At 42.1% G+C, this 12666-nt stretch overlaps 1 protein-coding gene across 1 annotated transcript in view; it reads left to right on the top strand.

Annotated features, from left to right (window-relative positions):
• MTHFD1 (methylenetetrahydrofolate dehydrogenase, cyclohydrolase and formyltetrahydrofolate synthetase 1) overlaps positions 1-12666 on the top strand; it is a 113875-nt gene that overhangs the window by 43895 nt on the left and 57314 nt on the right. The window contains exons 9-13 of the mRNA XM_089522726.1: positions 2355-2482; positions 6736-6833; positions 8287-8460; positions 9455-9591; positions 12217-12263. Of these exons, the coding sequence (XP_089378852.1) occupies positions 2355-2482; positions 6736-6833; positions 8287-8460; positions 9455-9591; positions 12217-12263 (584 nt within the window). The remainder of the gene's footprint in view (positions 1-2354; positions 2483-6735; positions 6834-8286; positions 8461-9454; positions 9592-12216; positions 12264-12666) is intronic.

The raw sequence follows: 12666 nt of genomic DNA, 5'->3' as shown, positions 1-12666 counted from the left end.
ATTACTGGATTCTCTTGGCAAGATTTTTTTTTTGGGGGGGGGGTGTTGCCTTTGTCTTCCTCTAAGGCTAAGAGAGTGTGGGTTTGAACAGCAATTTGAACCCTGGTCTTCAGAGTTCAGTCCAGCACCTTAACCACTACACTATTATGTGCCTCAACATTGGCTCTCTTCTTTGCGTCTACAGACCTAGAGTTTGGGCCTTGCACGTCCTTGTTCAGCCACGTTTTGGATGAAATCACTACCACATTGACATCTCTAAGAACTGAATTAATGAACCAAGGATTGAATTGCATAATGTTGCCTTTTTAGGAGCAGTACTTCCCTGAATTTCTTCTCCTCATCCCCCATTCCTCTTCACTTTAAAATTCCAAGTCCTGGGTGCTTAAATAAGAGGATTAGTCACACCTGTCAAGCTGTTGCAATCTCCACCCACTTACTGAGCTTCCATGAAGATTGCAGTTATAAGTGATCAGTCATTTATTGCAATTATCTAATGGTAGGGTGGTGTTTTTTTAAAGCATCATTCCTATGGCTCTGTTATTTTAATGTAGTGACATTTAAGGTTCTCTGAAGTAGATCATCAGCACAGGAAAATACAGAAACTGCTGTTGGGTTGGGGAGAGGAAGGAATTAACTCTCAAATTTTTAGTTATCTGGCCCTGTTCATCCACTGTGAGCAACATCTTCTCTCTGACTTTGCAGTGTGGTTTAACTCAAACTCAGCAATTATTTCCAATACCTCTTGGCTTTCTGGGAGTTCCTTTATCTAGGAGGAGCAGTTCAGTCAGAGGAGAGAGAGAGAATTGCACAAGTGTAGACATCTAATGTTCTTAAATATGTTGGGAATAGATAAAGCCTGCAGCTAAATCCTGGTACTAAATCCTCTCGCCGGTTTTTTGGCGGCGGTGGCTGTTGCTGCTATGGAAACACCGGTTGTTTATGTAAAACTTCAAAAAGGGGGACAGATTAATTTAATAATTTTGAGAATGATTAGTTGTATTCTGTGTGTTATTGTGGCAGCCGCAGAAAACAATCCAATGCCAGGATCAAAGGCAATTTTTAAAAATTACGGGAAATAGATTATTTTTTTAATGAACTGGATTATATGGTATCCAATTAAGTGTGATGTTAGCTGTGTTTTGTAATTATTTCTAATGATGGGTATACTTTAAGAGTAGCATGTTTCAATATTTGCTGCTTTAGACATTTTAGGAGGGAGAAGGAAATGTCTCTTAACATTTTTAAACTTGCTTCTCTTGCAATAAGGGCTGGAAATTTTGCAAGTTTTGTATGTGTGTGTTCACACAAATTTATGTGATGAAGAGCTGCTGCCCTGGATTTTTCATGGCAAGTAATTGGAACAGAGACTGAAAAGGTTGCATATTGTAGGAGAACTCTTTTTATCCCATGGCTTTACTGCCTGGGGGATTCTGGGTGTCATCACAGGTCAGAAGCAGTTTTTGCAAACCCTGGTTTGTCCAGCTAACTAGAATGTCCCAGTGGCATTCCAACATTTTACATACATCTACCACATGCTGTTCCTGAGCAGCAAATGCAGATGCAACAAGGAGGTCGTTTGGACTGTCCCTTCCTACCTTATGCCTCAATAAAGTTCTTATCTTCCAATAGATTGCTCAAAACAGGTTTATGTATCATACAGGCCTCTTGATATCTTTAGACTGCTACTTCCAGCAGCCCTAGCCAGCATAGCCAGTGGTGAGGCCTGTTGGACCTTGTTGTCCAACAACATCTGACGGGCCACAAAATTCCCACCTCTGGCTAAAGCTTCCTCTAGGTTAGTGTAGCCTTGATTGCTCAACTTAGTTTCTAGGCCATAGACATCAGAAAATCCTGTCTATATTGGCTGTCTACTGTGCCCAGAATCTGAGAAAAATAAGAGGCAACACTGGTTTCTTAGCATTAATGCAGTATTGTTATATCCTAGTTTCTCTCACACACAAATCCTAAGATTTTTGCTGCCTGACAAGGGCTTAAAGAAAAGCTTATACCATCCTCTTACCAAAAGGAGAGCCTTTGTGAGAATTTAAACAAATCTCACTCTTTGAGAAAGCCCTAATATCCTCAAGGGAGATTGCTCACCCCCTCATCTGAGTAGATGGTGTTTACTTGACAGCTTATCAACAATACCGTTTTAGCAAAGAAAAAATATGAAAGAGGGAGATAAATCCAAGTAGTCTATTATGTTGCCTTAGTGTAGCTAAGAGATTGTATTTGTGTGTTTTGCTATTGAAGGGTAATCTTAATCTTTGGGCATTTTGTTCTTCCTTTTCTTACTGGTCTGAACTGAGTGAGTTTCATCTTTCCTCCATTGCCTTCTTATCTCTCTTTTGCAGACAGCACAAAGGCCAGTGGTAGAAGGGTAGTTGGAGATGTGGCTTATAGTGTAGCCAAAGAAAGAGCAGCTTTCATCACCCCAGTGCCTGGCGGTGTTGGACCAATGACAGTTGCCATGCTGATGCAGGTGTGTATACATAATGTTAAATGTTTCTTCTCTTTTCATGAAAACATAGAGTTTGAATGGGCCCTAAGGGCCATCAGGTGAAACCCCTTGCTCAGCACAGGATCTCCCGCTAGAACAGTTAATCTCCATCCTCTTTGTGAAGATATCCAGAGGAGACCCCACCACCTCTCTAGGCAATTGGTTCCATTGTCAATCCTTTATCACTGGAAAGAATTTCATGCTCAATCGAAGTCTACTCTCGTATAACTTAAAACCATTAGACCTGGTCTTAGCCTCTGGGGCAGCAGAGAACAGGGCTGCCCCCTCCTTTTTGTGACAGCCCTGGAGGTATTTTAAGTGTGCAATTACATCACCCTTAAGGATCCACCAAGCTGAACATGCACACTTCCCTCAACCTTTCCACGTATGTTTTCTTCTCCATACCTCTTATCATCCTTTTTCTCCTTCTCTGAATCTGCTCCCACTTGTCTATATCCTTTTTAAAATGAGGTACTGAACATAGGGTTGCCATAACCTGGTGGGGGGTGTGAATTTCCTGTTTTTGGACTGTTATGCGCTGTCACGCCACGGTTTTGCGTTTGTCCCAGGTCTGCCCCCGCCCCCGGGCTTTGTTACCGTGCCGCTGCAGCGGCGCCTTTGGCTGCTCTTGCGGCGGCTGCTGTGCGCCTAGGGCTCTGTAGGAGGCTGGAGCTCCTCCTATTGGCTGGCAGGCTGGCCAATAGCGGAACAGCCCTTCCCCTGCTTCAGGAGTCTGTGACTGCTGGCAGGGGGCGGGGCTGTTCCAGCTCTCTGACCCCATTGGCCACCCAGCTGAAAGAGGAGGAGCTCTCCTCTGTTTACTTCCTGCGGCCACGTGGGCCATTGAGGGACTGAGGGCAGCGGGCAGCATCTGCCGCAGCCGCAAAAGCAGCAACAGCAGAAGCAGCAACAGCGGCAGACCGAGGCAGCAGAGGAGAGGACCAAAGGTAGGCCTCTGAGCCGAGGGGCGGGGAATGTTTTCGGCTTCCATCAGTGTGAGTCAGTTTGCAAAGGGACCTTCCATGATGATGATGATGATGATGATGATGATGATTATGCAAAGAGCTAGCTGTGTGAGTCAGTTTGCAAATGCCCAAATGTGCTTCGTGTGTGTTTTGGAATGGGGGAGGGGGGTTGGCCAGAAAGGGAAGTACATTTCTGCCATCTGTCTAGGAATAATGCCAAAATGTCTTCCATTTTGATCATGCCTAAGAAACATGCATTTATATTAACATTTTTTAAAAATCAATTTTTTCGCGTGTCCTCCATTTTTAAAAATGTGCCCTACATTTGTCCTACATTTGTCCTGGTTTGGAGGTCCTGACTTATGGCAACCCTAACTGGACACTTTACTCTACATGAGTATTGACCAGTGCGAATATGTTGGGACTGTTACACGCACTGTATTTCCCTTAGCTTGGAAATGATGCTTTTTTTCATGCAAGCTAAGATAATATTTGCCTTCTTTGCTGCAGCATCGCACTGTTGGCTTATGTTCAACTTAGGATAAACAATAAACCCAAGGTTCTTTTCACATGTAGTACTGCTGAGCCAGTTATACCCCGTCCTGTACCTGTGCTTTTGGCTTTTGTGGCCTAGATGCAGAATTTTGCCTTTATCGGTGTTTAATTTCATTCATGAACTTGCTAGAATTCATGATTGTGGGACAGACCAAAGAAGAGTATAATCAAACACGAAACTTGGATTTCAGGAAGGCTGATTTTATCAAGCTCAGGAAAATCTGGGCAGAATTCCATGGGTAGGGGTGCCAAAGGAAAAGACACCCAGCATGGGTGAGATTTCATAAAGAAGGAACTGCTAAAAGCACAATCACAAACAATTTCATGGAAGAAGAAAAACGGGAAACATCTGAAAATGCCAATGTGGCTGCACAGTAAGCTCAAGGAGGAAGTGAAAAGAAAATAGAGTATGTGTAAAGAATTGAAGGATCTTAGAATCATAGGGTTGGAAGGGACCACAAGGGCCATCCAGTCCAACCCCCTGCCATGCAGGAAATCACAATCAAAGCATCCCTGACAGATGTCCATCCAGCCTCTGTTTAAAGACCTCTAAGGAAGGAGACTCCACTACACTCCGAGGAAGGAGTGTGTTCCACAGTCGAACAGCCCTTATTGTCAGGAAGGTCCTCCTAATATTGAGGTGGAATCTCTTTTCCTGCAGTTTGCATCCATTGTTCTGGGTCCTAGTCTCTGGAGCAGCAGAAAACAAGCTTGTTCCCTCCTCAATATGACATCCCTTCAACTATTTAAACAGGGCTATCATATCACCTCTTAACCGTCGCTTCTCCAGGCTAAACATCCCCAGCTGCCTCAGTCGTTCCTCATAGGACATGGTTTCCAGACCCTTCACCATTTTAGTCACCCTCCTTTGGACACGCTCCAGTTTCCTAAAAAGACCAGATTGACAGCAACCTCCGAGAGGACTTTTTCCGCAATCACTCCCACTTTATGGAATGGCCTGCTGGACAAGATCTGTCAAATTACCAACCTAGAGAGCTTCAGGAAAGCTGTCAAGACAGATCTCTTCTGGCAGGCCTTCCCGGAATAGAACCCGGCCATGTAACACTCCCCCCACAGACATATATAAGCGAAGACTCTGCCCACCATTATTTTATTATTGTTTTCAGATTGTATTGTTTGTAATTTTAATGGAATGAATTGTTTAATCCTTTTTTAACGGGGGGGAATTGTATATATTGTATTTTTAAAAATGTTGTACGCTGCTTTGTTGTACGCCACTTTGATTGTGGTAACAAAAAGTGGGATATAAATTAAAGTTTTATTATTTATTATTATTATTCAATGTCCTTTTTGAATTGCAGTGCCCAGAACTGGACACAATATTCCAGGTGGGGTCTGACCAAAGCAGAATAGAGTGGCACTATTACTTCCCTTGATCCCTAAAAAAGAATACAGATGTGTAGTAGCCCAAACTTTCAGGAATAGTGTAAGGAAAGCTTAAGGTCAAAATGAGCTAAGACTGGCTAGGCAAGCAAGTAGCAACAAAAAAGATTTTTAAAAAGATACTAGAAGCAAGACAATGACTAAGGAAATGGTGAGCCTGCTGCTCAGCAATGATGGTAAAATACTAACAGATCACAACAAAAAGGCAGAACTGCCCAGTACATATTTTGCTTCAGTTCCACACACACCCCTAAAAAAAAAAAGACTGTGTGCTTCCATGCATCAGCAGAGACCTTGGTAAGGAATCAAGATTGATAAGGAGTTAGTCAGGAATCATCTAGTTAACCTAAATAAGAGCTTGTACAGACTGGCACTTTGTGCTGGCCTGCAGGCGAACTATGGCCGAGCGTTCACACGCTCCAAGCCCTAGTTCTGCCGCCCGGTTGCCATCTTGGCATGTGCCTGTGCACATTGGGTGCGCCATGATGACATGGCACTCAAATGGCGCTGCGCAAAAGGGGCATAATTATGGCACACAGGGACGCAAAAAGAACCTGACCAGATTAGTCACCCGTCTGCATATCCCCTAAGTTTCTCACATACTCTAGAATTCACATCCTTGAGTTTAGACCATGTTTCTGAACAGGTGTTTAAGTGATCATCTCCAACTCTCTAAGGGTTTCATTTAAAGCCCTCTTAATCAGATTTGCCATGTTTTTGCAAAGACATTCTTCCTGGTCTTCATATAGTGTAGCCCATCTGTAGCCAATAGTCCTTCATTTAAGAAATTAAGACAATGGTCCCAGAAGCCAAACCTGTCCCATTGACACAGTCGGTGTAGCCAATCAGCAGTCTTGGATATTCATGGAGGGGCGACCTCAATTATTGTCAATCGGGTGCAGCCCCGCAGCACGTGCCCAGCACACACTCGTAAGCACACCCTATGGGCTTGAATATTGGTGAGTCTCTGTTTTCGCGGGGGGGGGGTCTGGAATGGATCCCCCGCAAAAACAAAGGGCTTACTGTAATTTCTTTATATTTGTAGGAATCATTCTGTGACCTTCATAGCTAGATAAGAGTTTAATCTAAGTCTTCTTGATCTGAGCCCAGTATTCTAGCTGCTTACATTATACTGTCGCAAAAGAAGAGGAAAGTAACAGCAGTTTCTGTTGCTAAAAAAACAAAGCAGTCAATAATAGCACACTCAAAATGTGTGTCAGGCCATAAGCTAAACTAATATAATCATGTATTGACCAATCTACTGGACCATTATGTATCTCTCTCTCTCTCTCTTTTCAAATATCAATTTAGAGCACGGTAGAAAGTGCTCAACGCTTTTTGGAAAAGTATCAGCCTGGCAAGTGGAATATTCAGTATAATCAACTGTGCCCTAGAACTCCTGTTCCAAGGTAAGTAATAGCTAAACTGGAAAGACTGTGACTGGAAATCTAATGTTACATATGATTCTGCTCTGATTTTTGTTTTACTTTCTTAGAGTGTATAACTGCATTTGCACTACATAGCTGTATGAGTATGATACAAGATATGGACTTGAATGCTTATGAACAAAATGTTTGGCTATATATTCCTGTTGCCTGAATTGGTCTTTGCTGATTACATATTGGAGTAGATTTAGGCCCAGTGATCTCATGACACTGGATAAGATATATGTACATAAGATATATGTATATTTGCATGTCATGACAAGCTAGAGTTCTAGAGAAATTATTCCTGTCATGGTTAGTGTCATGATCACCAAACCATGGATGAAAAGGGGTGTTGTTTTTTACTCATAACTTTCTTCCTGTTGGTTGCATATAAGGTCAGCCGTCACCAACACTGTGGTTTGTCTTTCCCCATGGCAAGCCAAAGAAACAGCTCAAGGTTTGTTCCAAGGTTATTCCAAAGTGTTTTGTAGTTTGTTTTGAGGCTTGTTGTGGGAGGAGACAGGCCAGAGTTTTGGGTCTTGCTGGATTTGAATGTTAGGATAAACAAACCATGGATGGAAGATATATGGTTAGGTAATCTTGTTTGCAGAGGGAGGTGCCTTCCAGGATATCTGTTGTGTATTGGAAAATTAATTTTAAAAATTAAAAAGCACCCCTTTTTTCAAGTTTAAAAAAGACCATGCAAATTGTAGTACTTCAAGTGTTAAAAAAAACCCTGAGCAAATAATACCTTATCTGGACCTTCCAGTTTCCTTTTGTGATAATTTCCAATTCACTGGGAGCATTTTAAACAGAGAACACCCAGAAATTCTGTTGCTGCATTTGTAGACCAGGGGGGTCTCTTTCACTATACAGGTACAGTATTTTGATACCTGTGACATCGGCCCATCTTTTGGAATCCTAAGGTCTTTAGCTTTTGTGATTATTTAAAATTTTCTACCAAAGTCCTCTAGTGCTTTGCTAGAAAATAATGATGTTTTTATGGGGAAAATGTATGATAAGCCATGTTGTGCAGAAAAGGCGTTTTTTTATGTTCAGCTGACTTGTTTCGTGTATAAACTCTTCTACATGAACTAATTCTTCTGCTTCTGCCTTTCTGATATTGTCACCAGAATTTCCAGCATTAATTATAGTACTATGATTCTGCATTAACTGTCATGGTTGCATCCCATGGAGTGCTGGGATTTGTAGTTTGGTGAAGCGCTTGAGAAAAGGTTAGGGGGAAAAAAACACTGTGAAATGCTAGCAAATACCTCTATAGTTATTTAGTGTGAATGTTCACAAAGCCCTGTTTGGACTTATATTTTCACAGTGCCAAGTGTGGACAAAGAGTACAGTACACCCAGACTTGAGTAGAAAATGTTTGATTTCTAAGTAAAACTGTCTTCACCCCTTGCCCTTTGTTTATTTTCAGTGATATAGATGTATCACGGTCATGCATTCCGAAGCCCATTGGCCACTTGGCTAGAGAAATCGGCTTACTTTCAGATGAGGTGGAGTTCTACGGTGCATGCAAAGCCAAGATTTCACTGTCAGCATTGCAACGCCTCAAAGCCCAACCAGATGGCAAATATGTTGTGGTGACAGGGTAGGTTATCTGTGGTCCTGATAAGCAAGTAGCTTTAGAGCTGGAATAGCTTGGGAGAAGGTTATGCAGTCCCTGGATCCTTCTTGAACCACTCTGAGCCTTAAAAAAAATAGGATTAACAAAAATAGGGATCTATGCCTCTAGTCTAGGCAGTGCAGGGCCCTTTTAATGCTATTTCAGGGGGCACTGTGCTTTTAAAGGCTTAAATAGCATTTTCAGGAAAAACCAAACAAACCTCACTTCTGTTTTCAGAAAAGTATTGTTTGCTATACTTTGGAGAGGAAAGAACTGCTCCTTGGCCATCTAGCAGGAATGGTCTGACAGGAATGCAAAAGCTTACATTCCTGCTTCAAAGTCCCCATTATATTCAGCTTGAGTAAAGTGCAGCCCTGCAACTTCATGTGGCCCCCAAAGCTGTTTTTGCACTTTTTGACTTTCCTATTGAATTGCCTCTTCTGTAATACTCCAGGAGCAGCGATTCACCAACCCCCGTGCACTGTTTAATAGTAGTCCACCCCATATTTTTCAAAACCAGAAGTGGAATTTCAGCCACTTACAGTTTGGGATGTTCCTGGTTTGTTTGTTGTTGTTTTATTGTTTTTGGTAATCCTTGAGGCCCTTAGCAGTTCCCAGGGTCAGAGAACTGGCCTCCAATTCTCCCCAATTGATCCATCTGGTGCAATCCATAGAGTTTGTTGTGCCCTCAAATTTATAGTGAATGGAGTACATGTTACAACAGTGTTTGTTAAGCGATCTGATATGGTGGCTTGACAGCCCAGTGTGCCAGGGGCCAGTATCATGTTTGTACTCATTGGCTACAACTTTTTTCTTTGCTGGAAACTGTTCAGACTGGCAGTTGAAGGCTTTTACACCGGGACAGGCCCATGAACCACTTGAATTGTCTTAGAGAATATCTTGTTTATAGCCTAAAGCTTTGCTTTAAATATTTGGATTTCACCAAAATCTATGCTCCTTTGTATCTTTTTAATTACAGTATAACACCTACACCCTTGGGAGAAGGGAAGAGCACCACGACAGCAGGACTTGTTCAAGCCCTGGGAGCACATCTTGGTCAGAATGCATTTGCCTGTGTTCGGCAACCTTCCCAAGGACCTACATTTGGAATTAAAGGTACAAAATGGCAGGAGAGGTGCCATGATGTTGGCAAGCTGGAGTGTGTCCAAAAAGGATGTTGACAAGCTGCCATGTGTCCAGAGGAGGGCAACCAAAATGGTGAATGGTCTGGAAACCATGCCCTATGAGTAGAGACTTATGGAGCTGGGGATGTTTAGCCTGGAGAAGAGATGGTTAATAGGTGGTATGACAGCCCTGTTTAAGTATTTGAAGGGGTGTCATATTGAGGATGGAGCAAGCTTGTTTTCTGTTGCTTCACAGAATAGGATCTGGAACAATGGGTACAAGCTACAGGAAAAGAGGTTCCACCTAAACATACTTCCTGACAGTAAGAGCTTTTCGAGAATGAAACACACTGTCTCAGAGTATGGTGGAGTCTCTTTCTTTAGAGGTTTTTAAACAGAGGCTGGATGGCTATCTGTTAGGGGTGTTTTGATTGTGAGTTCTTGCATGGCAGAAGGGGTTGGACTGAATGGCCCTTGTGGTCTCTTCCAATTCTATGATTGATGGGGAGGAACCATAGCTCAGGAGCAGAGGACTTGTTTTTTATGCAGAGAGTCTTGGGTTAGATTCCTGGCATCTCCAGATGTACGCAGAGTTGCTCCCTGATAGAGTTGCTTCAATCAGAGGAAGTGGTGCATTATTCTCTCTCTTGCCACATCTCCCCACGTATATGAAAAAACAGCCTCAGAAAGCTGGGAGGCACCCGGGTCCAGGATTTGGGTGGCAGTGACAGCTGCCAGACATAGAGAGTGGGAAGAAAGTTCCATTACAGGGTAGAGGCAAAAGTGGTATGCCCTTATTTCTACTTGGTAGAATGGTATTAGGATGTTATGTGCTGGGGTGTGTGTGTGTGCTGTTTATTACAGAAATTAAGGTGAAATATAGTTATGTATGTCATGTATAGTAGGATGCATCTAGACTGTAGGAATAATGCAGTTTGACACCACCTTAACTGCCATGGCTCCATCCTCCAGAATCTTGGGATTTGTAATTTTGTGAAGCACCAGCCCTCTTTGGCAGAGGAGGCTAAAGCCTTGCAAAACTATAGCTCCTAGGAATCCATAGGCTAGACTTACTGCATTTAATGTGATGTAAGATTGTATTATTTCTACAGTGCAGATGTGCCCATAAATGCAATAAAGTGAGTGATCTGTTGAGAGTGGGTGAGAGCATTGAATGTTGGTGATTGGCTGAGTGTTTGAATGAGATTTTTAAAAGGCTACTGTGGGTGATTTAGGAATATGAAGACACAAAGGGATCTTGTAGTATCTTTGGGTCTAACTGAAAGAAAGAAGTTGGTAGCAGGAGCTTTTGTAGACTTAGGCCTACTTTGTCAGATGCATGTAAACATCTGATGAAGTAGGCTCAAGTCTACAAAAGCTCATACTACCCATTTCTTTCTTTCAGTTAGTCTCAAAAGTGCCACAAGATTCCATTGCATACTGATTTTCCAGACTAACACGGCTATGTCTGGGAATATGAGTGAGAGGGATGTTAAGTTAGAATTAGTTAGCTAGGGCTGGTCAGGATTTAATAAGAACTATATATACTCGACTATAAGTCGACCTCATGTATAAGTCGAGAGTAAGTTTTGGAGCCAAAATTATAGATTTTACCATGACCCATGTATAAGTATAAGGTAAAACTTGGAGGCTCCTTCAGTGTGCGTATGTGTACATGTGGCAAGAGGCTTTTTGTTTCAGCTTTTGTTTCATCCTTTACTCCGCAAACATCAGCAGTATGGGCAGGAGAGGGACTCTGTTTTAAAGTAATTAGTCACCAAGGACTTTCTGCTTGGCTCAAAAGAGAAAGAAACTGCTCTCCTGACTGTATGGGGAAATCTGGAAGAGCTGCTATCACATAATCGTACTGACCCATAAATAAGTCCACCTGGGATTTAGGGGTCAATTTTTGGGCATAAATATCTCGACTTATAGATGAGTATATATGATAAGCTTTCACTGTATGTTGCACTTCTGTTTAATAAATCAGTTCTGTGTTACATATTTGTGCCTCTGAGAATTCTATAGTAGTGTTATTGGTATGGATAAGTTCAGACACATGGTATCTGTGGTGGCAGCAGTGGTTCAGGGACAGTGGTGTCCAGTAGTGGGGTTATACAAATAAAGTGTCACATGGGTGCCAGGCGATAGAGGTTCAAACTAGTTTTCTCCCTGATATCCTGTCTTTCTGGGTGCGCACAGAGAATCTCCTCCTCTGAAGTCTGAAGTAACTTGCCTTTTGTGATTCTGCTAACTTGTACAAACTGTTTGTTAAAAGTCATTGTGAAGGTTAGTGGGAATGCCCAGTTATGGAGTATTAGAAAAAACACTAGAGATCTCTGGTAAGGCTTTTTTGTCTATACACATCATTTAAATGAAAATTTCTACTGTTTCATAAAATGGCTTATGCAGATATAAAAAATATATAATCTACTTCCATTGCTGTTAATAGGATGCAAGAGATTTGTGGAGTAAGTGTCTTGTTTGACACTGATATCACTAAGGAAGATTTATTTATTTTAAAATGTAAATACCTTCTTCTTACTCAAAATATGTCAGGCTATTAATTATTTGAAATATGATGCACTATTCCCTTTGTGTTCTCTGCTGTTTATAGGTGGTGCTGCTGGTGGAGGTTATTCTCAGGTTATTCCAATGGAAGAGGTAACATTCTCAGTAATGTTATTGGATCATTCTCTAAAGATAGGTTCTGGGCATTATGGCTTGGATGCATAGCTTTGTTGTTCTAGAGCAGCTTTCTACAATCTCACACTGCAGTCATAGTGGATTATAAGTCCAGTCGTGCCCAGGCAGCATGACTGTTGGGGATGATGGAAGTTGCACTCCAGCACTTCTGAAGGGAAACAGGGACTTGAGGGATCACTAATGAGATGTGGAACTTTTTGGGCAGCCTTTGGCTGGGGACTTTTTTCAGACCTGACCCACCTCATAGGATTTAGTAGGCAGGGGGAGACCTGTGAGTACTGTCCTCAGCTCATTGTAATAAAAGTAGGACGTAAATGATACATGTGAATAAAATAACAAATGCTGTCAGAGATCATGGGTG

This window comes from Sceloporus occidentalis, unplaced genomic scaffold (genome assembly GCF_023333645.1).
Source record: "Sceloporus occidentalis isolate IW3139 unplaced genomic scaffold, rSceOcc1.0.p SCAF_4, whole genome shotgun sequence".
Classification (NCBI taxonomy): Eukaryota; Metazoa; Chordata; class Lepidosauria; order Squamata; family Phrynosomatidae; genus Sceloporus; species Sceloporus occidentalis.
The sequence above is the reverse complement of the archived record's forward strand: the minus strand, read 5'-3'. Positions and strand labels throughout refer to the sequence as shown.